The 27,693-nt window shown below is 40.3% G+C and overlaps 7 protein-coding genes and 1 long non-coding RNA gene across 16 annotated transcripts in view; 3 read left to right on the top strand and 5 right to left on the bottom strand.

Annotated features, from left to right (window-relative positions):
• Smr (Smrter) overlaps positions 1-4,074 on the bottom strand; it is a 59,401-nt gene extending 55,327 nt beyond the window's left edge. For 2 of the 7 annotated variants that reach the window (XM_011314712.1, XM_011314645.1), the window contains exon 1: positions 3,601-4,074. The gene's annotated coding sequence lies outside the window, so the exon portion shown is untranslated. The other 5 variants (XM_011314905.1, XM_011315013.1, XM_011314784.1 and 2 more) reach the window with 5 other exon arrangements.
• A 5,628-nt stretch (positions 4,075-9,702) lies between these two features.
• Positions 9,703-14,364, top strand: LOC105272336 (uncharacterized). The gene is made up of 3 exons (XR_892747.1): positions 9,703-10,639; positions 10,728-11,344; positions 13,796-14,364. It is a non-coding gene; the product is annotated as an uncharacterized lncRNA (long non-coding RNA).
• On the bottom strand, positions 14,216-16,064 carry mRpL44 (mitochondrial ribosomal protein L44). Its single transcript, XM_011314543.1, has 5 exons — positions 15,837-16,064; positions 15,204-15,570; positions 15,018-15,102; positions 14,582-14,885; positions 14,216-14,495 (listed from the first exon to the last, which is right to left on the bottom strand). Exons 1-5 carry the CDS (start codon positions 15,904-15,906, stop codon positions 14,302-14,304), a joined length of 1,020 nt encoding a protein of 339 aa, XP_011312845.1. The 5' UTR covers positions 15,907-16,064; the 3' UTR covers positions 14,216-14,301.
• Positions 16,065-16,142: 78 nt separating this feature from the next.
• Positions 16,143-17,959, top strand: LOC105272156 (E3 ubiquitin-protein ligase RNF149-like). Its single transcript, XM_011314141.1, has 3 exons — positions 16,143-16,640; positions 16,715-16,874; positions 16,993-17,959. The coding sequence occupies exons 1-3, from the start codon at positions 16,471-16,473 to the stop codon at positions 17,044-17,046; spliced, it is 384 nt and encodes a 127-aa protein (XP_011312443.1). The 5' UTR covers positions 16,143-16,470; the 3' UTR covers positions 17,047-17,959.
• Positions 17,960-18,056: 97 nt separating this feature from the next.
• On the top strand, positions 18,057-21,627 carry LOC105272222 (uncharacterized). Of its 2 annotated transcripts, none has more exons than XM_011314277.1 (4): positions 18,057-19,052; positions 19,996-20,130; positions 20,456-20,931; positions 21,018-21,627. In XM_011314277.1, exons 1-4 carry the CDS (start codon positions 18,977-18,979, stop codon positions 21,486-21,488), a joined length of 1,158 nt encoding a protein of 385 aa, XP_011312579.1. In that variant the 5' UTR covers positions 18,057-18,976; the 3' UTR covers positions 21,489-21,627. The 2 variants fall into 2 exon arrangements, with proteins under 2 accessions (XP_011312579.1, XP_011312656.1); XM_011314354.1 differs by lacking the exon at positions 18,057-19,052 and adding an exon at positions 19,072-19,346.
• Positions 21,628-21,793: 166 nt separating this feature from the next.
• Positions 21,794-23,853, bottom strand: LOC105272045 (uncharacterized). Of its 2 annotated transcripts, none has more exons than XM_011314034.1 (4): positions 23,564-23,853; positions 22,884-22,998; positions 22,458-22,595; positions 21,794-22,380 (listed from the first exon to the last, which is right to left on the bottom strand). In XM_011314034.1, the coding sequence occupies exons 1-4, from the start codon at positions 23,574-23,576 to the stop codon at positions 22,185-22,187; spliced, it is 462 nt and encodes a 153-aa protein (XP_011312336.1). In that variant the 5' UTR covers positions 23,577-23,853; the 3' UTR covers positions 21,794-22,184. The 2 variants fall into 2 exon arrangements, with proteins under 2 accessions (XP_011312336.1, XP_011312261.1); XM_011313959.1 differs by lacking the exon at positions 23,564-23,853 and adding an exon at positions 23,096-23,405.
• A 666-nt stretch (positions 23,854-24,519) lies between these two features.
• Positions 24,520-25,439, bottom strand: LOC105271969 (general odorant-binding protein 72). The gene is made up of 5 exons (XM_011313846.1): positions 25,329-25,439; positions 25,089-25,253; positions 24,828-24,936; positions 24,713-24,771; positions 24,520-24,645 (listed from the first exon to the last, which is right to left on the bottom strand). The coding sequence occupies exons 1-5, from the start codon at positions 25,377-25,379 to the stop codon at positions 24,622-24,624; spliced, it is 408 nt and encodes a 135-aa protein (XP_011312148.1). The 5' UTR covers positions 25,380-25,439; the 3' UTR covers positions 24,520-24,621.
• A 372-nt stretch (positions 25,440-25,811) lies between these two features.
• LOC105271884 (uncharacterized) lies at positions 25,812-27,328 on the bottom strand. The gene is made up of 5 exons (XM_011313733.1): positions 27,065-27,328; positions 26,821-26,994; positions 26,301-26,409; positions 26,065-26,203; positions 25,812-26,000 (listed from the first exon to the last, which is right to left on the bottom strand). The coding sequence occupies exons 1-4, from the start codon at positions 27,110-27,112 to the stop codon at positions 26,076-26,078; spliced, it is 459 nt and encodes a 152-aa protein (XP_011312035.1). The 5' UTR covers positions 27,113-27,328; the 3' UTR covers positions 25,812-26,000; positions 26,065-26,075.
• Between the last annotated feature and the right edge of the window lie 365 nt (positions 27,329-27,693).

Below are 27,693 nucleotides of genomic sequence, written 5' to 3'. Positions count from 1 at the left end.
AAAATATTTCACAAAAGAACGAGAAGTTGCTTTTCAATTGCGAGATGAGTATTCTCAAAATATATTCAACAAACACGGCAACGATGATAATGATTGCTAAGCACTGAGAAGGTCGGAAAAAAATTCCAGTAAACGTTGAATTGTAAATTGCGCCATTATTTAATGTGAATTCAATGGTTTTTTTAGGCATGTCTGTTGCACTCAATGCGACACTCTAACGAACACATAGAAACACATTGACTGGTAATATTCGAAAGTAACTTGGTTTAATTGACACTGGTGACAGACAATCGATGTCACTGAAATGAGAAAATTCCATAGAAAAATGTTAACCGCAGGAAAACCAGCCCACCGCGATTCAGAAAATCACCTCCCATGAATGTAAAAATAGCGCAAACACGTCTGTGGAAATCAACAGTGGAGGATGGAGATATAAAAAAATGAATTTTTATTCTAACCCGTATTCCCAAGGCACTGCTGCTGAATTGCATCACCTTTCTAACGCTTCCACGTCATCGTGCAAAGGCCTGTAGCACGTTAAATATATCACTAATGCTTTCAATCACTCCAAGAGCCCAGACTAACCACTGAATCCCCATGAATTCCATTTCTTAATCCACTATTTCATGACTCATCCACAAAAACCTCGGATTTCGCTCAACCGTCGGCGAAACCACGTCATCAAGAATTCGCTAATCGCAAATGTTCGAACTCACCATGAAGAAAAAAAAAACCCCTCCCACGTCATTACGATTGCATTTTTCCTCCGGCAATTCACCGAGAGACGAATAAAAACTCTATCCACTGAACAAAGCAAAAAGAAACGATCCGAATTACTTGCGTTTCACGTCGAAAATCCGCGCACTGATATAACATTCATAATCACCACAAAAATTCCCTAAATACTCTCCACGTGCATTCCCATCACTTCTGTGACACTTCCCAACAAACCATCCCACAAAGCTGAGACAAAAATCACTGATGAACAAATAAATTCTCGTCCCATATTATCGACAATCCAATGATAATAACATCATTTATCCACCACTATTTTCCCCAAGACTTTTTTCAACTGATTGTGTCACGAGAGGCCCATACTAGCAGAACATAAATTGCGCGACAACTAATTGAAGTGCATAAATGAATGAAATCAATAAAAATAATACAGTGGGCATGTGGAGCGATACGACGCATCTATTGCAACGATCGAGTCATGGATTCTGAAAAAAACCTATCCCCGGATGGACTCCTCCATCTAGCCCCATAAAACCAAAACTCATCACTTTGACTTTCAAATTCAGCCAACTCGAAAAATACCACGTACACCAACGCATTGGTAACGCACCCAGAGTCTACAAAAGCCTCTGCGAATATCAATTCAAATGCAACACTGCATCGTCGCACCCGCGTCACGCTCCACCGAGGACGCAACATTTCGATGCATTATCACCATCCCCAACGTGAGACGCACACCCACACTCCCACAATTATTCCAAAAAACTGTTGAAAAAATCCCTAAAACCTGCGAGGCGAGCCCCATCAATTCCATCCTCAGCCAAAAAATTCCCGGCGTCGCTTTAAATCGACCCACAAAAAATCCTCCAAAAAGCCCTCAAATCCCCTAGCACTACCCTCACAACACAAACCCCTAATTTCGCAAAAAGCATCCGTAAGATTTCCACAACATAAAACTCCTAGACTCGTATCATCATCACTCGGATTACGAGAAAATTATCTCTCACATTATGCATCGTTGCACGTCTCCAGATAAAACATTCACAGACATATTCCATCACGGACAATATCACACTCGTTAGGCCTCGCATCACGCCCCCCCTCCCCCCCAGGCCCAACAAACTTCCCTAGAAAATGAATAAAAAATAAATAAAAAATAACGAGACAAAACTCCACCTCACATTACGTTTGCTTCGACAAAAAAGAATATGCGCCACGAACCCAAGCCACCGTTGGCGTATTTTTAACCAAGAGCAGATTTAGATGCAACTTTAATACGTACAACTCGCGCCTATTAATGCCCCGTCGGCTGCAGGGTGACCCCAAGTTCAAATAAAAGTCCCACAAATAAGAGTTAAACCCGAAAAAGTGGATTGCCTCCCCGAAAAAGGCCCAAAACTCAGCAATATAATCGCTATTTTCACTCAACTCACTGTTTCACTCGTCCCTCCACTGTTCCACACCAACTAATTCTCCTCTATCTTGCCAGCACGAAGATTCAACCTCGTATCATCACAACCATCAAAACCAAACTCAAACACACTGAAAATTCAGTTCACTGAGATACGAAACAGGGACGCAAAGGTGAACACCATCGAAACGTTTTGAAATTCAACGTCACATGAAAAAATCCACTCCCCAAAATTCACCGGAGTGCACTGAGAAATATTCAAACTAAAGAATACTCCACTCTGTTTTTGTTTCTAACCCCCTTTTCCCCACAGTGCGGGTGTCGGGGTGTAAAAACATGGGGCGTTACACAGAGAAAACGTAACCATTTTGCCTCATCTCGATCCACACTCGACAAACACCATTCTCTCACTCAGTCGGTAAACACGTACACCATTCCGTGGCACACAAAAACATTAAACCGAACTCCGATACATCATAATAAAGAATGATTAAAATAACTGGAATAAATGGTGATGTAGAGTAATAGTGAACCTGAGAAATCCAGTAGAACGTCGAATGATTCGTTGAAAATGTCCCGAAAATGTCCAATAACCGATTACTTTATAGCTATTGTTTAAACAAAAAGGAATACGTTGTTGCCCAAGCGTTCTCGCCGGGTCAACGTGCACTACTGGAGACAGAAACACCGTTTTCTGTTGGAAGAGAGCTAGCTCGCGCACAAGGAGACGGCGTAGTCGCCGCGTTCCACAATATAAAAGAAATTTTCCAATTTAAATTGTCATAGCCACTGTTACCCATTCATTCGCTCCTTCTCGTGTTTACAAACACACAAGAGAGTCCAGACCACTGATTTTTATATTTTTAATCACTCAAATTTATTAAACATACTGTTGATAGCACTGTTCAGACGTTGCATCGTCATTCACTCCGATTTTATTCTTTCTTCTATCAATTTCGCCCTTCCCGTCCCGACACACACGCACCGACTAACGAAAACAAAACACGATCGTGACAATCACAATATTTACACGAATATCGAACTATGAATTCCAAAAAGGAAAGGAGATTGACGTAGAATAAGCGGCAGGTGTGGAGTTTCATGCCATGAAGCCCATGTTCGTCACCAGAGAATAATTAAAAATAGATAATTGTAGACGTAATGAACGGGGAAGCTCTGAGAATTATCAGACACGAAATAAATTCGGAATAGGATACCTCTGGGATTTGAGAGTCAGAATCATGTGTGCAATGACTTTGCATGTGTTAGTGGTGGAACTGAAATGATACATCCATCACTCCTAAACTCTGGCCTAATGGTAGAAGAACAAATAATTCTCGGAAGGCACGTCGAAAAGCCCTACACACTCGCCCGACACATCGGCAATTCCCCCCAAAAATTCACACATTAAATAAAAAAAAAGAATGACGCGGCCAGGGCGTTGGAATCCTTACCACGTTATCTCTCCCGTCGGTTACACTCCGTATTCCACATGCCTCGAAAACTCCTTAACCCAACACCCCAACAATCACGTTCCCATAAAACTAAATAAATTCCAATAACATATCGAACGAGGATAAAGTGGAAGGCATTAAACGATCACCGGGGCATTCAGCACAGATATACAACACGTTGAATTGGACATTGTAACACAAAAAAACCACACACGCTGTACACGAAATAATAGCCTCGACTCCAAGTGCTCGTGAGAGCTGTACTCCCGTTTAATATATACTTTTTATAATAATCTAGTCACTAGTTAGATTTATATTATTCTTTAAAAAGTGTCCGTACGTGTATTTCTAGTTGATGGTGGCCGAATTGGGTGCGTAAACGGTCCCGTGGCGTTTTCAGGGCCGCCAGGTTAACGTCACGGAGGGAGAACACACACCGACACAACCATAGATCGAAACACGGTGGACGGACGGACGTAAGGACGGACGGTTGGCCGGGCGCAGAGCGAGGCGCGGTACAACAGAGACGAAAGAGGGGAAAACGGAGGGGGGAGCCCACAGTTCAGCTTGCGGCGGTAGGGGGGGTTCGTACTAGGAGCGCGAATGGAAGGTACCAGAAGGGAAGGGGGATTTAGGATGGAACGACGCCGGGTAGGGGGGGATGTACCGCTATAGCGAACGAGCACGAGAAAGAGGCATATCGCCATGGAGGGCGGGCGAAAACGTTCGAGTTGGCGAGAAGGGGAGTTGCGGCAGGACAGGGATGCATCACCCTGGGGCCCGCAATGGCGCTATTATTTGAGTATTTTACCATTTTACCATTTCATCTTTTCATTTTTTCATCATTTTTGTGTTTTTGTCATTTAATATTTTACCATCTTATTGCTCTCCACTCATTTATGGTATTAATTTAGTTATTTGGATCATGATCATAAAAGTTGGTCGGATGGATTTTGATGATTATTTAAAATTTAAATAATCTGGGCATTTTTCGATGATCTCGGAGGATTTTTATGGGATAATTTTGGGAGGAATCGAGGATTCGGATTGATTCATGTTTTGGAGGACGTTTCAGGGCTTTGTACTTGGAATCCACAGCGGTACATGGCGAAAAGGGGAACGAGAGAAGAGTATGTGCACCTGTTTTGAATTCCCGATGAAAGGATTTTTTTGTTCTCTTCCTTCTGGTTGAGTGTTTTGATGACGATTTTCAAAGCCCCGGTGCATCCGATGAACGGCGAAGGGAATTTGTCCTGGGTCTTCGGTTTTAGACAGGTATTCCACGTTTTTCTTGTTTTTCCATTCTGAGAATTACACGTAGCCAGGTTTTAAACAGGTACGAACGGGGACGAAGATTGTTTTTTTTTTTCACGGAATACCACTCGACAGAGGATGCATATGCATGCCAATTTTAAGGGAGATTGAACACTAACACGTAGTACTGAAAATTTCGTAGTTCTAGTTGGATTCAGTGGAATTTAAAGGGGATTGATAGGTGGATTGAGTTTTGGAAGCACTTTCTATTTGTTGAGGTCGAATTGATCTAATGGGTTGTGACTGGATATATTCGCCGCGATGAAAATTTATCGATGCAACACTGGTGAAATCATAAGGCAACACACACGCGTTGTTTTACGAAGGAGAGAAGTTTTGCACGAGAACGGGTCGCAAGGAACGTTATAGCCAAGTACGTACGGCCCGAGCCGTTTGGAGCGAACGAACGCCCGTACTGTATGTGGCTCTCCCCGACTTAAAGGGGATGGATCACTCCAGGGATACTTCATGTCCAACCTCTTTCCCAGAAATTCCACATTGTCGCTTGTAAAATTTTAAAATCCAACGCAACTCAGGCATTGCGCTTTATAGCTTCTCCCTCTAGCCACAAGCAATTTTACTCTGGGACCACTCAAAAGAATTTTTTTACAACAATTATTATGGCTTTCAGCATATGCATTGAGTCACCAATCGAAAGGCTTTATCAAAGGCAATCGACATCAAACATGACCGTTTCCTTTGGATTCTCAAGACTTGCATTTTTATCCCTCTTTCATTGATCCATGAATTTTTCGTAATACTCCGTACACTCAACTTGGACGCGTACGAACTGTTTATTAGATTTATGCTCGGCTACAGGCCATTTTGCGGGTCCAAGCAAAAATAACCCGTCACGACCTCGAAATTCGAGTGTGTTTCTCTGCGTCTAGAGCATCCGGATCCCTTGGTTGTGAAAATTTTTCGATTAAGTGGATTTTATCGTTTTTTATTTATAATACAAAATGCTTTATTAATAGCTCGACGCAGACATGTGCTAGCCGAGTTATTCATCGTAATTTCCGAGACACTCTTATCTCGCGACGTGACAGTCCTGTGCCAAAATGAAAGAGAAAAAATAGTAGTGGCCAGAGGGGAAAGCCATTTTAACTCAGACCAATGAAGCAAAACGAAGCCCCCGACTTCACGCGATTTTCTTTATCCCCATTCGTCTATCATTTTCATGTTTTTTCTCTCTACTTCATTTCTTTTTTCTTCATTCAAGAATGGAATTTTTTTTGCCACGTACTCTCGCAATACGAGAGTACGCGTAGAACGCCAATGGATACCCGGATATAACTTCATCGATCCAACTGCTCGTGTCTGCTGGATATAAAGTCGCGGGATCGTGGCCACACATACACATCCCCCCAAACACATACAACTCTCCTCTTCTCTACCCCAGTAACCATCCTCCATCCTCCTCCATTCGCTCTATATCTATCCATCCCCATTCCATCATCAACTTTCAGCGAAAGTTTTCAAACTCAGTCGAAAACCTCCATACCACCATTCATTGGATGATTTCAAAATTCCTGAAAAATTCCACTCCCCAATAACTCCATTCTTATCATCCTGAATTAACCGAGTTAACAATGCATAGCAACTGGAAAAAGCGGCTCGCCAGGGAAACTCGGATGGATGTTGAAATTTCATCGAAAAAGCAAACTTTCAAAAATGGGGAAATCGTTGTATGGAGTCGCTGGTGAGTTGAGGCTTTTTGTTATAAAAGTTGTGGATTAAAAACATTTCAAGTAGCCATGGATGGAGTGTGTACGGTCCTGGAGCAGTCGGGGTCTTGTACAGCGGAGCTGGTGGTGCGGGGTGTGCAGTGGGGTGAAGAGAGGTGAAACGGGCTGATCCCAGTTCGCGATCGCGGTTTTCACGAGTGCGAGGAAGAGGCTGCGAGGGAACATGCCCTCCGAGGGAGCGAGAGGGATTACGTACGCCTTGGCAGTTTGTATGTACGCGAGGGGTGCATGAGGGGAGGAATGGGGTGGGAGGGAGACAGCGAAAAGTGACGCGAGTAGTTGTGAGGAGAGGCCCCGGGGGGTGGTTGAGGTGGAGGGATCGGAGGTGAGGGAGGATGGAGAGGATGGTGAGGAAGAAGGGGTGAGAAGGGTGAGGAGGAAGAAGTTGGATTGTGTTGGATTGTGTTGGTACGTGGGGGTGGGAGGGGTGAGGGGTGGTGCGAGAGAAGTCCAAGAGAGAGAGAGGAAGCGACGCGCGCAAGCAACGTGGAGAGGCTGTGACTTGGCAACCCTGGGGCTCTCCACGGAAAATTGACAACCCTGTCGAGAGACTCGAAACTACCGTCGGCGATGCTGGCTGGCTGATGCTTGGCTGCGGGTTGCCTGTGCTAGCTTCATGGACGCCAGGCAATCGACCAACACAGAAAACATACAGCGCCGCAGTGAACGGCCAAATGGAGGAGGAAAGAATCCCGTTTCTGACGGTGGGACAGGGACAATTCCATGGTTTTACCCACTGACAGAGAGAGACAGCTCCGCGAATGGGGCCGGGGGGCAGTGGGCAGGGGGTTTCTCGGTGGAGATGGAATGAGAGAACGCGAACCGCGAAGATGTACGGTGAAGAAGTATAGGTACGCGAGCCCGAGTTCTTCATCGACCCAGTTGAATTTTTGAGGATACAGTTTAGGGAAAAACGGGATTTGAGAGATTTCGCCTCGAGATCTCGCTGATCTCACAGGTCTCGCTGTTCTCGCAGGTCTCGAAGCATCTGAACGGAGTTATGACGATTATGTGTAAAATGGATAATTTTTTTTTTAGCATTGTTTTGTTGGGTGGAAATCGGGGTGGGGGATGAAAAGTGCTGTCACACGAGTTTGAAGGACATGGGAGTGTGATGATAATTACTGCTACGCACGGCTATTGTATTACGATCATTCTCAGGTTCGCGGCAGCCTCCTTCAATTTTATAGCTTGGTTTTTTTTTTCGGCATCGTTTTCCTCAGTGTGCCGATGTAGGCAGAGATCGAGATTAGGCCGTGTTGGCACTTTTGGAGGTGTCTGATGGGGGGCGTAGTAACAGCTACAGTACTCCCAGTTGAATAGTCGATAAACTCCGGGGACCGATGCATTATATCTGGTAACTGAGGAAAATAACGACGCCTCCAGAGAGAACCCCGAATTCCGCTCTCTATGCTAAATTCTGATACATTTCGCTAAAAAAACAATCCGAAAATCCAGACTCCAACGTGAAAAAATGCATTGAATCCGTCGAGCAAATATACAAAAGCCCCTATATATTTTTGGGATGCGAGTGGTTGCGCAGTTGGAATAACAATAAAATGGAATGATGTATTCGAGTAAAAAAGAGCTGAAAATTCTCTCTAAATAATTCAAAAGAATTCGAGACGTCCCACAATATTGAGTTTTAAGTCAAACTCAGAAAAGAGTTGTGTATTCAAAAACTGCGGAAGTTACAGAGTCGAATTCCAAAGTTCGTTCTGGCAATTTAATAACATATGAATTTCGTATTGAATAAATTAGCTATTTCCAAAATACTCATTTGCTTTTCCATAATTTTTGGAGCGTCGCCATCATTATTGATAATGGAAATATAGATGGGGGGAATCAAATAACCGAATTATAGTGAATTAATTACATCCTAAATATGTAACAAGGCTATTGAATCACTCAACTCATTTATCAATCAAGATGTGAGGAAATCAACTATTGATTATTGATTATTGAAGCGAGTAATTCATCCAATAAAAGTAGCCGTTATATTTTCATTTATTTATCCACCTCCAAATTGAGATTAATAATTACCTCATTAGTTTACGCCATTCAACGGAAATGAGCAAGAAGTCGATTATTTCTTACCATTTTTTATTAAAAAAAAATATTAGAAATCGATCCCCAGTCATTAAATTACAAGTAAATAGTAATTTTCATTGAATTCTCGTGAACTGGAATTTTTCTACATATCCTACAACCATAACTTAACGGTAATATCATTCCGTGGATATAAAACAAAAATAAAAAAAAGTATATGGATTACCCTATAATACTCTACTGTGAAATGGAGATTAACAAGCTGCTATTGATTGGGTAATACCATGAAGCATGAAAATCATACGATTATTACAACTCTGAAAAATCTAACCGAAAAGAAATTGAATTTTTAGGGGAAAAAATTTCTTAGTGGAAAATATCTATTCCTGCTGGGAGCGAAATAACGAATAAGCCAAATGCCCAAACATCTAAATCGAGAGCATTAGCACATTGAGCATAAAAATAAATTCAATAATCAATATAACAAGCGCACGTTGCACATCGTTGATATAATTACCACGGCCCTCGTAGTGCTAGGCTGTCATTATTATTATGATTTATTCGTTTGGGAAATTGGCGTTGCTCTTTAGACGCAGTGACGAGAGCAGAGAGGATTTCCACGGAGAAGAGGATAATGCAGAAATAGCGTGCCAGAGGAGGCCGCACCTTAGAAAAGCGATGATCCGCTGCATCAACTTCATAAATGCATCAGAAAGGTGGTCTGAGAATAAAAGGGCGTGTCCTTCCTTTTATCTAGGAAACAAGGAAGAACTGGAATTAATTGGCAACTCCATTATTGGCAACTGGTTTTCAGTGCACGCCACCAGCATTCATTAGTCACTGAAGAAACCAACATTTTTTTTTTTGCAGGTCAGAGGAGAGGGCTCCTGACAAAACAGCTGTCTATACCCACATACTTTCCCTCAATTCATTGACGGCATTTGTTTCTCTTTCGTCCGACATATTCGCTATAAATTTTATCTTGGCCGGGCGTCCTTGACAGAGCAAACAGAGCCAAATGCTTGTGCGCCGACACAACCCCCACTATCACTACTCTATTTTCTTGAACCTGAAGGGTTCGTATTTTTTGTGCACCTACGCATCCCCTCGACCGGAAACTACCACTTCAATGCGAATTATTGACCACTTTTTCAGGACATTTCTCACTCATTCTTTTCTACTTTTTATCATCACTCTGTACTACATACATACACAAGTTAATTCGCGTATATTTAAATGTGGTATATGGTTTTAGGGGCGTCCTCTGACTTAGTCTGTACTTCTCGTCGTGGGAGAAGAGTAATTAAACGTGCTGGAGCAGAGAGAACTTCCCAGAACAGAGATAGCGAGACTTTTGTTTTTTTTTGCAGAGAGAGTAAACGAGAGAGACCGAGGAGATGGGGTTTTAGGATGGACAAAGCGATGATGATGCTTTCTTCAGAGGAACATGGTCAAGTCTCTGGAAGGATTCTCCTGTGTATTGAGAGATGCTGACGCTGAGGGATTAGCTGCAATTCAATTGGCAACTCCACTTTTTTTATTCTTTGTATTTTTCTGCAGTTGAGGGAATACACCGGCGAACAGTACAATTACAGTCACTTGCGTGGGCAGAGGTGGATCTAATTGGAAAAATTGTGTTCGAGGAAAAATGGAAATAATATATACAGGGGATATCCATTCAATTGACAGATGCAGATATGTACGTCTCATTCATTCCAGTGATGCGTCTCTCTCACTCTGGCATCATTAATATCGATTCGCGTCTCGTGGAATCAAAAATAGCGTTTCTATCTATCACCGAGGAGGGAAGACCAATCTCGCACTCCAATTGGTCAGCACCATTGTGCTTGGCCGATCGACCTGTGACCCCTTGTACGCGAGTTCCACTAAAAATGGAATTGAAGTGAAAAATTTGCAACAAAAAATTGGTACGGTATTTCAGTTGGTATTACGATCCGGTATATGCCAATTCCTTGGAGATTCGATGTATGATATAAGATTTGTGACTGTTGGTAGAAAACGCAGGGCAATTGTAATGCACTGGAGTTGGTGTAAATTGAAGGTGATGCTGGACTACACCACGAACTTGAAAGTCAAACAGAGTTATACAATCGTTATCTGTCAGACGCATGGTAATTTCATATTTAATTCGTTATCACACGAATTTACGTGATTTAATACTCAGTGATTCATGGAATACGGAAAATAAATTCAATGAATTCCCAATGAGTTTTCTCATTATAAATTTGTCAATTGGAGAACGAAGAGTGATAGGGATATAAATGTAATGAGCGGTGAGTAGCGTTCGCCATTTTGTCGCCGCTGAGGTCAACTGCGAAATGGATGCTGCGGACGATCCGCAAAAGTTTGACGTGGAATTCCTCGGTGCAATTTGACTTTAACGTTGACCCTGCTTCGGATATATACGACTCCAGTCACTGGGTAAGACGTAGAAGTGCCCTTGCCAGTCTCGGGTGCTTCCCTATCTGCTTCCACGTCCTATCCTAACTGCGCACTACAGAACTTCAGACTCAAGGGCGAGGGAAAGAGAAAGAGAGAACCAGAGAGAGTGCACCAGTGATAAAGGCAAGGAGATTAAGGGAGAGAGAGATTGAAAGAGAAAAGTGAAGAAGGTAAATGCATATTTTTCGTCTTGGTATTTCGTGCAAAACCAGAGGGTAAAGTGGACGGTAATACGGGAACTGAGAAAACGGATTGCAACTTCTGTTATCTATCGTACTTGTGGTGAAAGAGAAAAAAAATTTGTCCTTCCGGGCAGAATTCTCAACGAAGACCAAGCTTGGATCGGTACTTTTTATTACCCCATCCTATAACAAAACACCTGCACGCTGTAAGGAAAAATGGGACATAAAACATTTCCATTTTTCTCCATGAATGTTATTTTTATTTGTTCCTCCCCCCTTCTTCGATTCTCGTATAAATTTTTTCACCACGAGATCAAACTGCTACCATCCAGCGTGTCAACAATACTCATATTCTTTTTTCCTGTAATCTCCCTGAAATTATAACCGTCATAATATTCGTTTATAGGAATGTTGAAAAACGAGTTTGTTCGTTGATATATTATCGGAGACACTAACTTCCTATCCTACGTACTCGTGTATTTACAGCTGTATGAGTGCGTCATGTATCTCTGGTGGTTTTTCACATGCATTTACTTCGTACGCATCTTCAATTCGTGGTCTTCAACGTGACTGAAGCACATTCAGCGTTTGTACTTATGTTTTATGTTTTGTCTGGGGTAGTCGTTAAAATAAAAGGAATTGTGGATATTAAGATGTCGGGTTTATGAACAATTACGATGGAGAAATGAAGTTGAAAGGATGGAAGAGAATTCATGGGATTGAGGGGCAATTCTGGAGCATCTTCCTCGTAGGGATGAATTCTGTCGTGACTTAGCACTGTCCGAGCCTCTCATTTAAACTCCAACACATTAAATAATTAATTCAAATCTCCTCACCGGTCGTATAATAATCTTCTAAATTGGCACCTTAAACTGGACCCAATTATTTACGGGATCGAATTATTCAGAGATTAAGATGTCGGGTTTATGAACAATTAAGATGAAGAAATGTAGTTGAGAGAATGAGAGAGTATTCACCGGACTTGAGGGGCATTTCTGGAGCATTTCTGGAGCATTTCCGAAGGATATTGCTCGTAGGGATGAATTTGGTAGTTACTCGGCACTGTCCGAGCTTCTTCATCGTTGATCTCATGGACAACAACCAGAACTCCACCAAGAGTTGGAACAACAATAGCGCTGATTACTGGACGGTGAAAGGGTGTGGCAGCGCCATTGAGTCGTTACATGCAGGAACTGAGGAGAGAAGAGAGATGTATAGGAGAAGCCAGAGGGTGGAGGTGGAAAAGAGGGATTGATATCCGACGAGTTTGAAAGACGAAGACGAGAGGATGCCAGGAGGTGGGGAGGATGGGGAGGTTGGGGAGGTTGAGGAGGTTGGGGAGGTTGGGGAGACGGGAGGCTGGGGAGGTGGGTGGAGAGAAGAGAAGAGGAAGAGGGAAAATGAGAGGAGTGAGGCTGGATGGTGGGGAGGGTTTTGCACCCATGGGCGAGACGCCAGAGGGGTGGACAAGGATGAACTCAACCTTAAAGGTGATAGATTCAGCCGTAAATAATCAATATATCTATGGCTTGATTTGCGCTGCTTTCTATATCCTTCGAATTGAATGGATTGAATTGGCATCTGCATCGGTGGCTCCAATTTTCACGCATTGGAAATTGGGAAACTGTTGGAAATTCTAGGTGAATTTCTGTTCTCAATTGCAGGGATGTTTCGAGTGCTGAAAGGCTGAGGTTTTTTGAATGGAAATGCAGCAGAAGATTCACACGAAATGATTCAGCATGAATGCTTTGTTAACCTTGGGCATTCGTGTGGGTGAACTTGTATGGGATAAAGAGAGGAGAGTATTTTGGGGAGAAATGGATAAAAAAAAGGATGAGGTAATAGCTTGGTTGGGCATATGCTGATTATTTTTTATGGGAGTATTGTGAGGATAGAAGAGATATCTGGCTAATCAGTTTGTTGTGGGAGAATCGGTGGATTGTGAAATTTTTAAAACAGTACGAGAGTTGGTAATTCTTGAGGATCGAAAGAGTGAAGCTGATGCTCTATGAGCCCACGTGATGATAAGCTTAGAGACGTCTCAGATAAGCAACGATATACCTGGAATGAGACTGAAGGGGGACTAACTCACCAGAGGTTGTTTTTATCTCGAGTCGTGAGGATTATAAAGAGAGAATAATAAGAGATAGAATGAAGACGATGACTAATGCGGCTATTCAACTGTAATTTAACTCCGATTTTAATGTTGATGGGAGTGTTCGCGTGATAAGAGCTGTGATGCATTGTCATTTTGTGATCCATAGTAAATATTTGTATCTGACGATTGTCGGTTGTAGTCAAATCATTGGGTGTAATAACCCAGACGATGTACACTTGGGGAAAAAACAATAACAAAAATAGGGAGATGGAGGAGCAGTTCGATTTCGTCGGGGTGATGGATACGAGTGGTATATTACCTTTAAGCATTTTTTTTTGCAGGTTTTATGTTCGGAGGGAGAGGGCAGTGAGAGGATGAATAGAAAGAGGCACTTGGGGCCGGATATGGGGTTTTGGAGTTAAATGGTGTGCGGTGTTGAGGTTTGAAGTTTTCTTCTGACGGCCCTGCCGCCTAAAGTCACAAGGACTGCAGTGAATGAAGTTGAAGTGGAAAGAGACGGTTCACTGGGTGAATTCCACGGGGCGATTGGCGCGACGTCTTCAGGGAAGAGGAAAGGTAAAGCCGATTAGAGTGACACCGGAACCCGGTGGTGGAGATGACGGAAGTGTGTGACAGCGGGAGTTTTTGAATAAATTCGGAGAAATGAAAATGTCGGAGATTGTTTCGGAAAATATTCCAGGGCGTGTTTATTTGTTTTACACGTCAAATGATGAAAATAGTGGAGGAAAATAATCAGAATATTACCTTGATAAGGGAAGATGCAACTAATATATTTTTTTCAATGATTTACATTGTCTCCACTCCATCGTCAATTCAATACGACGTATTAATTTCTATGTATGAGTTTGTGAACATTCTCTGTGCACCATTTGTGGAGTGGTAAATTATTCATTTGTTGGGTGGATGGATCGACAGTAAGATTGAATTGCATTGGTTTTCTCGACTGAGATAGATCGAACATATCGTTGAGGGCATTTAATGCTGCTATTTTTACTGCCCCCTCGACATTATCCTCGGTGCCTGCAACGAACCGATATTGTTTTTATACGGTGAAAAATAATATTAAACTTTGCTATTTTCACATGGAATGCTGAATGGAAAATTACCTGCCGCTAAAAATTCCTTTTTCGAATATAATCCAACTTGGTAAACGGGTAATACAGAATTTACCCCACTCTGGGCAATTAGCCGAGGCTCTGCGGGTTCTCCTCCATCTCTCGTTAAAATTCCGTTTAAAATTTTAAGAGGCTCCTCTGGATGCCACAGTTCAGTGAGATCTCGTTCGGCCAGTGTGGCAATTAAAAAATCCCGAATGAATTTACCAGTGTGAATTTCATCTACACTTTGCGCTAGAGCACTGACCAGAGCTAGAAATGTGTTGGCTAGAGTCTCAGATGATGGTGGATATTCCTAATGAAAAAATTAATAATTCATGAATGCAAAAGTCTTTGTGACTCTATTAATTCTATTTATTTCGATCCACTATTTCCGAATGGAAGGAATTTTTATGCTCTTTATGGTCTCCATTAAAATTATATTCACCTCGCTCAGAATTAAGTCTTTAGTGCCAATCAGAGATGCACTGTTAGCTAGCATTTCCTCTGATAGTAGGTGATCATGGAGAGCTCTGAAAGAATTCCAGCAGTTAACAATACAGTTAGTCCTCTGAATCGTTCAAAGCCAATCGGCGAGATATAATTGGTTAATTATTTTTAAGTTTCTGCTCACAGTATACATTCCTCTGGAGCTTTTGGTAACGCCAAACTCAGGTAAATTTCCACAATTTTGGATGTGAGATTTCTTCCAGTCTCGATTAACTCCTTATTATCCTCGATAGTGAAGCTCATATCATCGATCCCTACCTTCTTCCTCTCCATTTCCTCTTTGATAACATAGGATCTGTGTGTCAGAGCTCGTGTAAGGATATCTATATCAAAGTTCTCTTTGAGCCTTTGATTGAATGCCCATATCTCAGCTTCTCTGTTCCACTCGAGAAATGCACGTCTAGCTTCCACTGGCTGTGGTGTTTGTTTCCTTTTACGACGAGTTATTTCCTTTAAGACAGGAGAAACCCATCTTTTTATGCCTCTCCTGCCTGTTCCACGCAAACCGTCAAATAATCAAAATTAATCAATTCCGCTGTCAGGTGAATCTTAGTATCGGATAATTACACCGATTATACTGTGACTATAATTTTTTAATTCTGTCTCCGTAATTATCACGTCGAAATCAAAATTCCTATCGTTTATCGTAAGAATATACATTATCTGTTAAAACTGTCGACTAAGCCGAGAGAAATAAATAGAGAACAATATCTAAAGTAGTATGCAGTACGGAGTAATTAACTGTAATATTTCTTACCCACAGAATTGATTGAATTCACTGAATGTATGTAGATAACAGTACGAGAGCTTGACCTCAAAACATTCATTCTATTTTTTCCACTTGTCAACAGATTGATCAATAGCTAATTCGAGAAATCAAATTTCGGTGTTTCGCACTGAATGAAAATTAATTATATTAGACTGTAAAGAGTGAGGTTAAGTGTTGACCTAAAGGCAGGCATGGAATATGCGTTTGCAGCTGAAAATTTTCACGTGCGCGACAACAAAATTTCTGCCATTTCTCCTATTGGCTGCGATTATCCCTACTTCTAGGAGAATAATTTGTCAATGCCAATGGTTGCGGGACATTGCTATTTATTGTGTTTTTTTTTATCTCTCTCGCAGAAGGTACGTCTGCGACGAAAATAAAAGGAAAAAAGTTATATATCGAGACGTTGTAATAATAACGATTCTGTATGTTTGGGATTTCCTCGATTCGGTCGATCGTTTCAAACGCCATTGCGAAAAGTAGCTCATATCTACGCTACATCAGAGGTTACATTTTGTTTCAAGAAGTCAATGGTAAGACGACACGTGCAACTGTGATTGAAAGCAAATAAAATTTGTGGAACTTTGGTGGTGAAGAGAAGAACATTTTTAACTCCTTGAAGATGACCCATCCGGGCATGGCTTTTGTCCTGGTTGTTGGGGTTGGTTTAGCAACAATATTGTATTACATGTTTGCTGATTCTGATAATTCACATAATTCACAAAATTCTCATCGTGCTGATGGTGGTATACCCCCGGAGCCTCCTAACAACTCCTGGAAGCCTGATGACAGGTGATTCCTGAGATAAATATAAATACATTTTTATTTTCGCCCGGTGCGCAATTATTTTTTTGGGTTTTTTTTAGATCGAGATATAGGAGGAAGGCGTCTAGTACTACCAGTGAATTATCTAGCTGCACCATTTGTCTGAATGATATTACCCGGCGAGAGATTGTTCATATTAATCCATGCAGGCATTATTTTCATGCGTATTGCATCCGGGAGTGGAGAGATCAGAGCGAACAGGTAATGGATATCAAGTTGAGATACAATATTTTCTGAGAAAACCGATAATAAACTGATTAAGGGATGTTGCAAGCGCAGCGAAATTAGGAGTAAATGATGGTGTATTTTGTGTTCACAGGAAAGCCACAATTTATGTCCAAACTGTCGGAAAAAAATTGAATCTCTAGATTGAATTCAACGGGATAACAATGCTATCAATATCTTTTTTTACATAAGGAATAAAACCCGTATGATTAGGTCGAGCACATTTTTTAAATGTTTTCCATTGACGTTGCAATTATTTTTGAATTGTCACCCCGTCAGGGAGATTCACTCGCGCGTTAATAATCCGATCGGTTTGTACCTTAGGATTTTATTTTAATTGGAAGAAAAAACTTGTCTTCACGAGGGAATCCCAATGGCAAGAATTGATCAAATCGAAAGCAATTGTTCTTCCCTTATTATTTCATCGTGTATCCCTGTGGGATATGATTGTTGGAAGTTTAAACGTTTGGCTCCGTAGAATTAATCTTTTTTAGAACACATGAAAGAGCGTTGCATAATTAAAAAACGAGAAAAATAATTCAAGTATTTCTCAATCGTACAAAGTTATTGTCGATAATGCGAGGGAAACGTCATGATCATCATATCATTCATCGAATCCAAATTCAATGTTTACTCTCCATTGACTCAATGGTCGATGAGTTACTCACTCTCATTAAGTAGTAGCTTATGCTTCGAAATAAATCAAGAAACATTGAACGGCATTTCATAGTGAAATGACGAAATTTGCGTAATTATGACAAGTGAGAAAGAATTAACCAAGAGACTGATGTGTTTTGTGACAAAAAAATTACTGAATGATAACAAACAATCACGCCGATATAACTTTGTCACATTTAGTGGTTTTGATTTTTCAAACTAGAGAGTAAAATATTTTGCTTGTTAGCCACGAATGTTGATCGAGCATCGAAGACGACCACAGAGACTGTACTTTTTACTATTCAAGCGAAAAAAAAAGAATGGTCGTGTTGTTAGATATTTATGTTGTCAAGAACAAAAATTATTAAACTGCTCATTGAAATCACTCTCGAAGTGGAAAAAAATGAATATACCGCGGTGATATAGCGTCGACAATTTCTGCCCCGATTTTTAATTCCAAAAATCGTGTTCATTGAAAACTAAATATTTCAGGTGGAACGATAAAGAATAAAGCAAATAAAAATCAATTCTAATTACTGTAGTTATACAGATTGTGATTTGTCAAGTAAACAGTATCAGAATCATCCTAAAATATATATTCTATGTGACCTCCAGTTTCTAATATAAAGTCTATAAAGGAACAAGAAAAAACTTTTAAATAAAAATTCAACTAAATAATCATTGATTAAAGCTGTTACAAAAAATGTTTGGGTGGTAAAAAATCGAAAAATAAAATGAATACCAATCTCGAAGGAATCAAGCACTGATTATTACCTCAATCAATATTCCCTGGGCCTCACCAAGTGCTTCGTACATCGGAAGTCTCGTAACACTGGCGACTCCAGGTAGCCATTTAGCGCTAAATATCTTTGGCAATCACCGGTCCTATTACGGTCCTGTTACGTTTTCACTATTTCTCCCACGAGTGCCTACATTGAGACATTAGAATATCCTCCAGTTCTTTCGCATGTACGTGCCACATTCTGCAAAAAAAAAGCTACATACTCGACTTGAAGAACTCGTTCATGTTGACATCAACACATACACAACAATCTAGTATGCCTAGTGGGGGGTTTTATTTTTTTTTCACGTACACGTGCGATTCCTCTTGCATCGTGTTTGTATCATACACGACCCTAATGCGCGTTCTGCCGGTGAACGGCGTGTGGGAATGTTTGGATACATACGGTCAGTCACTCGTAGACGTTTCACCCAGAGGATCACTTGGCTCATTGTTCATGTGCTCCTTGGACCGGAGGAACCAACTCAGCCTCTCGCCCCTCGCGGTGCCACATTTTTTTCAAATCCCTCCAATCATTCTAATCCACCAGAATAGTGAACTGAAAATGTGTCCTCACCATGTCAGATTATTGTGAATTATTTGAATTTGTGTAAAACGAGCAAAATGCATCTACGGAAATATGATACGTCTGCTGGTGATGATTCTGTTGATGATTCTGGTGATTGCACAGAGGGTGACCAGCGATGGAAGCAGGGGTAAGAATAATTGCCTCAATTCCCTTAGATCGTATCTATTAATTATAATTCGGCAGTTTGCATGTCAATGCGGAACTTCAGTACCCTTCGGGCAGTGTAACAAGCATCTGACAGCACCGGAATTATCCGGGTCATTGGGTTATCCGAGAAATCGATTTTTTTTTTCGCCAAGATATTTTTTTAAACGTGAGAGAGAGAGAGGACTTAATCCGCCAACTCGTCCTCTTTCACGGCACTGGTCTAATGAAACCTGTACAATTGTTAACAGTCAACTGTGGATCGAATAATTCTCAAGTGCGCCACTTAAGTCTTGTCCTATGCTCTCTCAGAATGTCTTGCCACGGTCAATATCATCGAATACTGTATCGATGAACTCATTTCATTCAGCCGGAAGCTCATCATTTACCGATTTCTTCAATACGTAATGGGGTTACAGTGTAGAAGAGAAAGATTAAACTGTGCGTGGATAATTGCCGGCAGAATTGGTTGAAGCTGACGTTGACAAGGTCACAAAGTATAAGAATCAATCGATGTAATTGGGAAAAGTACCAGCCACATAATCATTTCAATTCCGCAATTAGAGAAAAATGTAACAAATGGTCGGAAGTAAAGATGTAGATGCAGTCCGGCACTTTCATTCCTTTTATAAACTCCTAGTCTTATTATTTACGTAATGCCCGTAATTGAAGTGAGGTAGAAAGTATAGTGGCAATGAATCGCGTGCTCATGAGATACGATGATTCTTTATCTTTTCTCAGTAAATCTTGCAAATCTTGTATTTCGGTGAATGTACGAAAGTAAATCGCATGTACAAAGGCGCCAATTCACTTGGAAGATACATCAGACGAGGGAATTATCCACGGTGCATGCAGACACCTGTCTTCCTGCTTCTACTCCCCATCAATCATGATGAATACATATTGGCTTTTTGATTGTCCTGCAGTGAGAGGGCTTGTAAAATCATGGGCACCATTAGTCTGGCTAGCACCTGGGGAAAGATTCATGCCCCTTGGAGTTCCCGAGTTCCTCGAGCACGTGCAGGCCGGTGACAATTACCTCCGCACGCGTACTGATGTTGGTGAGCAATTTTCATTCTTCCTTCCTTCTTATATTTCACCTTTCCAACTTTCATTCGATGAAGACACGCACTCCAGGCTCGTTTATGATGGATATGATGGATATCCTCATGTCATTTATTAATTCAAACGATCTGATAAAAAAAAAGTTATTTGAAAATAACTACATTCCTCCGAGTAATTTGAAATGTTCAATCATGATTTCACTGAGATTTTGAAAATCATTGTGCAAACTGTCATATTTTCACCTAGGAGGTAGTAGTTCTCTCCTTCATGTCAAGGGAAACTTATTCAACGTGTAAATAAAGTTCTGAAATTTAAAATCAGCGACATTGCTGAGGAATGAATCGTCGTTTCTGTATGGCAAGCAGCCCGCTGGCAAGGTTCCAATCTACGCACTAGTGAAGAATTGTGGCGAAACAGACGCATCATCCAACTCCATCGAGCGAACAAAACGAAGACGAGAGATCTTGTCGGCAGAGCTCTATCAATCACTGCAGACCAATGAGTTGCCATCGAGCATTAAGAAAACCATCAGTAAAATGACAACAGCAATGCCAGAGCCGAATAATGACGATGGAAAACTCATTAATGATGATAGCAGATTGAGGAAGAAGCGAGTGCACTTTCACGTGACCTATTGGATGTTTTATCCTTTCAGCGAGGGAAAGGCCGTTTGCGTTCTGGATCTTGGATTTTTAGGTACGTGGCCTATTCCAACAGTAGGAGGAGTCTGCCTGGGCAGACTCAAGGAGTATGGCAGTCACGTGGGTGATTGGGAACACATGAGTCTCTACTTCAAGGTAATAATCATCTTGTGATTTTCACTCTTTGAGGTACGATTTTCACGATTGATCTTATGATGATTGATGTTCCTGGGGTAAAAAAGGGAGATGATCATCCAGTCGCTATGTACGTGTCAGCTCATGATGCTGGTGCATTTTACCGGTACGACCTGAGGACTGGAACTTTCGTTTACGAGAGCCAAGAGACGCGCAAGGGGATTTTCCAAAAGCCCATCTTCCCAGAGCACGTCTTCACCTCCGCTGGATCTCATCCCGTGTTGTTCAGCGCTAAGGGCTCCCATGGGCTGTGGACAGCACCGGGAAAACATAAATTCGTCAGATTACCGAGATTGTACGACGAGAGTGGCTTCGGGATTGCTTGGCCCACGTGGAAGAAGCTGGAGATGCTCCCCGATGACGAGGTGGGTGGCACTCCTGCCTGGATGAGCTTCAGGGGAAAGTGGGGCAATCCTAGGAGCAATTGCCACCCTCTCGTTAGGCTTGGGTTCAATATTTGTGCGTTTGTCGATGGACCCACTGGTATACCTACCAAAAAAGGACGATTCCAGTGTTGACGAGAATTCTGGAGAATTTTTGGAATTCTCTTGGGAACTTTAACTCCTGTATTGTTGACTCGTTTTATTATCCTTTATTATTTGTTATGGTTAGTCATGTTTTTTTAGTGATGAGTAATAAATTAGAGGATATATTTTGTTGCTGAAAGATTTCTTTTATTGTTTATTCTATTATGGAGTGGTTTTATTTTTTTTTATTTTTTATTTTTTTTATCTGAATCTTTGTGATGAATATTGAGTAATTAATTCGAGGGTAAAATTTCGTTGCTAAAGGAGGTGGGACGATGATAATGATAAAGGTCGTCTCTCGATCACTTTTTTATTCATATTTCTTTATTTTTTGTTATAAATAGTGATTTTCTGGCGATGGTAAGTCGAGCAGGGTGTATTGTGTTATTATAAAAGGAAATATTTAATGGGATGAGGAAAAAATGTTAGATTACGATTTTTGTCAATTATAAAATTGATGATGATGATGAGGATGTTGTATGGTCACATCGCCGGAAGTAATCGAGACTTATATCTAGGATGCGATTATATCGTGAAAGTGTTCCACTCACTGAATGCATCCGAATGAAGTCTCTACGATAAGGGAAAATGCATTTGTATGAAGGCCTCTGCACTCTCTTTCTACTCGGTTCATAGCCACAGCCTGTTTTCAATTGAATCACTTTTGATGAGTTTAAACGTTAAAATTCAGTCGGATAGATCGTCGTCGTCGTCTGCCTCAATGGCAATACTCCGAACGCCGTTCTTGAGAACTGGCGTTCCTTTATCTTTTCCCAAAACTCTTGCTTTCAGAGTGACAGTCAATGGTGCTCCAGATTCACAGCATTTCACTCGAACAGCTTCTTTGAGGAACTCTTGATAGGCCAGCAATTCCACCTTCAATCTGAATAAATAGAATTCTATTAAGGACGTCGCTTTACTCAAGAAATTGTCAATTTCGTTCCAATGAAATGCCATTACTTTAGGTCATCTTTTTCCACAGTGAAATCAATAATTTTACAGTTTGGATTTCCAGTGTCCTCTATAACTGCCGCTGGCTTTGTCTTATTTTCATTATGAATACACGTGTTCCAAGGTATTGAAAATTCCATATGATATCTGAAAATCAAGAAAAATTACAGTAAAAATTACAGTAAAAAAAGAAATGAATTGCAGTGAGGAATGCCTTACGAGAAATACATTATCCTGAATTTCAATTAGGAAAAGGGCAATTTTTTTTGTACCGAATCTGTAGTGATATCCAACTCGAATTGTGAAATCGGTTCAGTCTCAAAAACACATACCCCTCAGAGATATTTATTTCTAGTAATTTCCTACGTGGATCTATCCCTATTAACGAACCCAACTGCTCGGGTCCATTATATTTTTATTGGTTTATCATCTCACCTGTGATGGAGTTGAAGAAATCCCAGATGAGCGTCTAAAAATCCATGACGCTGTGGCTGTATCATAATATTGTTGAAAGTGAGGCCACTGCCACCGCTGAAATGCACGTGGTGCTCTGAAAGATGAAAATTTCGCCTCGAGTAATGCCATATAATTGAGTTTTAAATAAACCGCTGGATTGTTGCGTTGTCCGAAGCCCTTGATGAGCGCACCATTATAATCATTTGAATAGGCAACACGTGGACTCCTCATTACATCTAACTATTCTCAGGTGTATGTCTACTCTATTGATCGTGCCATGTGAATTAGACAGTCATGCCCTCAATGAAGCCCCTAATTGCAATAACGAATTCCCGGAAACATCACTCAACTTAATCTTAAACATGGTTTAGGCAATCTGAATGCCGTAGGCTCGAAATTAGCGTGCGTTGTGCTGTGAATTAAATGAAGTTTCTAAAAAGCTCAACTTCCGGAATACGCAAGTACTGGAACCAAGTACTTTCCCCCTCTTCATATTGGATCAGATTGTTGGGTGGGTGTTGATGGTTGGACGGTATGACAAACAGTTGGATAATTATACTCGGATGGTATACTAGTGGCATGACACTTATCTTATCAAAATTGCTTCGGAGAGCAATTACCTATGAGTAATAATGAATTCATGACTGAAGTGGACTTACCTTTATCCCCCATTTTTTAGTGCTGTGGTCTCACGAGCTTTTCTTGTATCATTTTTCCACTTGTGTTACTTGGGAAAACGAGGATTGCGTGCTATGAGCGTAGTTCTGATCGTTGGGCTTTATTACTGAGTACTGTTACCCTGGTCTTACAGGATGCTGTTCTAGCTGTTGAAAAGTTGGAGTCGTGCTAGTTCGGTGTGTCAGTGGCGCATGGCGCTACTCGCACAGTTGCCGATGTCGATAATGAAGAAGTTCCTTAAAATTACTTGTTCAAAAATTATATGAAGATGTACGGCCCTTGGAAAGCCACTTTTTTTTATTAAAATATTTTAATCCAATATTTATGAGAACAATAATTTTATCGACATGATTTTCAAAAAGTGTAAAAGTTGATCTCATGAGAAAATTATACATTCTCCCGATTTATTTTTCGGTAGTTAGAATTTTTTATACCTCATGGGTCCCTATTTTTGTTTGATCAGAGAAATGTTCATATAAATGAATATTTAATATGGTTTTTTTCATCCTTGAACAGTACTTGAAGTAACGAAATTATTTATCCGAATTTAATTTGAATAATCGTATTAAATGCGACTTGTCGCCTGCGTCATTCATTAAATAAAAAATTCTGTAACAGATTTAGTCGTCAGGTAACTTGACCAGAAAAAAAAATCGCTGAAGATAATCCGATTCAGAACCGGAAAGTGGGCAGCCTCGAAGAATGTTCTGGTCGAATGCGTTTGCGTTATTAAAGAGGCGTTCAAATGGATTTATCGGCACGACTAGTGTTACTGCATAATTAAAGCATTCTAATAAACATTGCCCATATTACGTCTCGAGCACATTGTCTATTCTCTTTTTCTCTTCATCAAGTGTTCCCAATGGCTATTGACGCTAATAAAATTAGATAGCTCGAGTGATAACGAGAATGAAATGTAGGGTAGCAAACAAACTGGTCAGAATTTATGCGTAACTTTATATTCCCTGAAATTATAACAAAATAAATTTGCAAACTAAAAATCTACCGACACCGAATTGTCCTTCAGTTATTTTTGTCTTCATCCGAAGAGAAGATCCGGGATCTGAAAAGATGAAAGGACATTTATTGACTTGTCAACTGCTGATCAGAGATTCCATTTAGTTACTTACTTTATTCTCGTGCATGCAAGCAAATAATAATTGAGCTGTTTTGCATTTATCGGGGTCTCCTGAAATTTACATGGTCATTTTACAGGCTGTTGTTGGTTTTCCAGTATTAACTTACTTCTAGTACTGCAAGTGTTGAAAGCATGTGTCAATGGTTGTGCGAAATCCGCATCCTGGGGAATTAAACTCATCGCCACTGGGACGTTTAATGAACCATCTTCTGTTAACTATAATTAATAATAATATTAAATTTCTCCGAATTGAGAGAAAAAAAAATTTATATAAGTCGCAAACCCCAGGTATTCTATAATTAATGACGTACGTTCTTTTTTTAAAATGAATACATTGGTAAAAAATATTAGAGCAGACAATTATTCACCAGGTTGTGTCCTTCAAGAAGACAAGAAACAAAGCAGTTGAAATTTGGATCGTCGACGATTTCCCTATCCACCACACGTTCGAGTATTTCATCTCTAACGTTGTGCCTATTTCTACATTTTTCCAGTGTTCTTTGGAATCGCACGAGGTCTGCACCCGTGAAGGCCTAGGCCAAGAGTTTAATATAAAAAGTGACAAGAGGGTGAAAGGGTACATAAATTTTCTGATAATTTTAACTTACAGCAGATGCGAACCCCACATGAAGGACTAGCAACGCGACGAGAAGTTTCATCGTCTATGTTTACGACCAAAAACTAACTTTTCTTGTTGTTAGATTCTCCTTATATATCCGACAGGTTTTTCCTATACATATTATCCACCTGTTGGTCAGAAAGTTGATTGGAGAAGAATTCGCAATTACAGGGATCATTTTCTTTCAAACTATTTGCTATTTATCTTCGTGTATAAACGCGTACGATAATCGAGCCTATAATTCCAGAACTGAGCTGTGTTTTATATACACTGATAAAAGTTAATTCGTATAGGATAATTTCCGGAATATTTCGACTCCATTGGATATGCATAACAACATGTAGCTGTTAAAATAATTATTTCCAGGATCAAAATTCTTCGTAGTATAATCCCCCTTGGGGGAGTGAAAATTAATGAAAATTTATTGATAAGTTAAATGTATGGAAATATAATCAATAAACAAGTCAGGCAATTAGGTTTGTAGTATAAGCGAGAGTTCTCTCAATAGTTTATTGAAAATTATAACAGTATCATGGGTAAAGTCAAAAATGCGCTTCTTATGTTGCTGCAGTAGTCGATTCTTTCGATACACAATCATCTGCAGTTAGATACTATATGGTCTGATGCTAGGCGATGGTCTTCTCATTGTTATCAGTGCATCCTGCAAGGAGATTACCAGTGGTCGTAAAAAGTTGTAAGCAGATTACTTGAATACAGGTACTCACTATTTTTGCCTTCAAGCGCCCGTTACAGTAAATAGAATACTCAAAATGCAATCGTTTCTGTTCGGACAATCAATCTTCTGCTTCAAACAGTCGAGTAAACGCTTTGTAGATTTGCAGTCGTCAACCCCTTCGGCATTTCCTGAATTCGTCAATATATTGATGAAGTGCCACAGAGGTATTCGAATAATACTAGATCAATAAAGGCGTATTAAAATTATCGGATCAATCATACTAACGATCTTTTGTGCAGGAAATCACTGCCGATTTGAGGTGACTATCAGCAGAAGACACTTTGGAAATCCTTTCAGCTACTTCCTTCTGAGTAAAGACTTCGCTTTTTGTTAGCTACGCAATTAATTAAAATTATGAAATAAGTTCCAATAAAAAAAATTGTTTTAAATGACATTCCGGAAATTCTGAGGAACCTTTTCTTCAGTGATATCTAATCCTACATTCCTCTCGAAATTGACTATGACAATTGACTTATTGCTGAATGTGACCTTTTGAGTGTCGCTGAATGCGACAATTGATGAAATAATTTACAATAAAAAATTGTCATCTTTTATTGTGTTATAGATATGTGGGATTTTTCACGTATAAATATCTCCATGGAGCTATCACGGAAGATCTTAAAGGGTTAATATTTTATTTCACGTGGAACGATTGAATTAATATTATTATCGCACTTGCGCTCTGGTCTGTAATGCATATAATGACAGTACATAGTATATCCATAAAAATTCTCAGTGCACTTACATTTTCTCGTAATTCTTTGAAGCACGACTCGAGACAATTCGATCGCCCTTCGAGGGGTTTATGATCACTTTTTTTCGCTTCCAATTGATGCGCAGTTGCGTTGTAATTCTGTACGCAATTAATTAAGGTCTCCAGTATGTCGATATTGTCTTTCGGTAACTCAGTGGGCTGAGCCTGAAAAATCAAAGTGACAGGGGAGTATTCAGTGAGTTGAAAAAAATATTGAATAATTTGCGGTACTCACGAAGGCAGTTAGGAGGCCGAGTCCAATGGTGAAGGCCTGAAGATACATAATTGTTTAACTTATGATGATTGTCTGTTGATGATGTATTGGAAGAAAATTTTAACTGACTCCACTTCAATTGCAGACGGGATAAATAGAATCACCGGAGATGATTCTTGCGTTCCAGGAAGTGTTCCCACTTGTAATTTGACGAGAGATGCGTTGTGATGAGCTGGACGGTATGAGAGAAGTGACCCTGTGGAATATTTGTACTGACACTTTGCAGAGAAACGCATCCCCACATGATGTGGGCGTATGGAAATTGGTAATTGTCGTTTGACCATGTCAGTCAATGTTCAATTCAAACCGGTGAAGTGAAAAATTATCTCGTCTCTACAGCAGTTATATTTTCTTCTCTACTCCACTTCCCTACTATCATCAATAATCCATCAAAATTTTTCATCTAATTGCGCAGCATCTATTGCATTAAGAAGAAAAATAATAACTAGAATGAACTCATAATCCATCCAAATATTCAAATATTGTCATCCTTCGGAATTTTTTTATTTAAGAATATCAATCTCTTTTATTTTATCACGTGGGCCTGTTTCAGAATGAAATTGAATGTCATCACAATTTCAATTATTACA

Source organism: Fopius arisanus, unplaced genomic scaffold (genome assembly GCF_000806365.1).
Source record: "Fopius arisanus strain USDA-PBARC FA_bdor unplaced genomic scaffold, ASM80636v1 scaffold00001, whole genome shotgun sequence".
Taxonomy (NCBI): Eukaryota; Metazoa; Arthropoda; class Insecta; order Hymenoptera; family Braconidae; genus Fopius; species Fopius arisanus.
The sequence above is the reverse complement of the archived record's forward strand: the minus strand, read 5'-3'. Positions and strand labels throughout refer to the sequence as shown.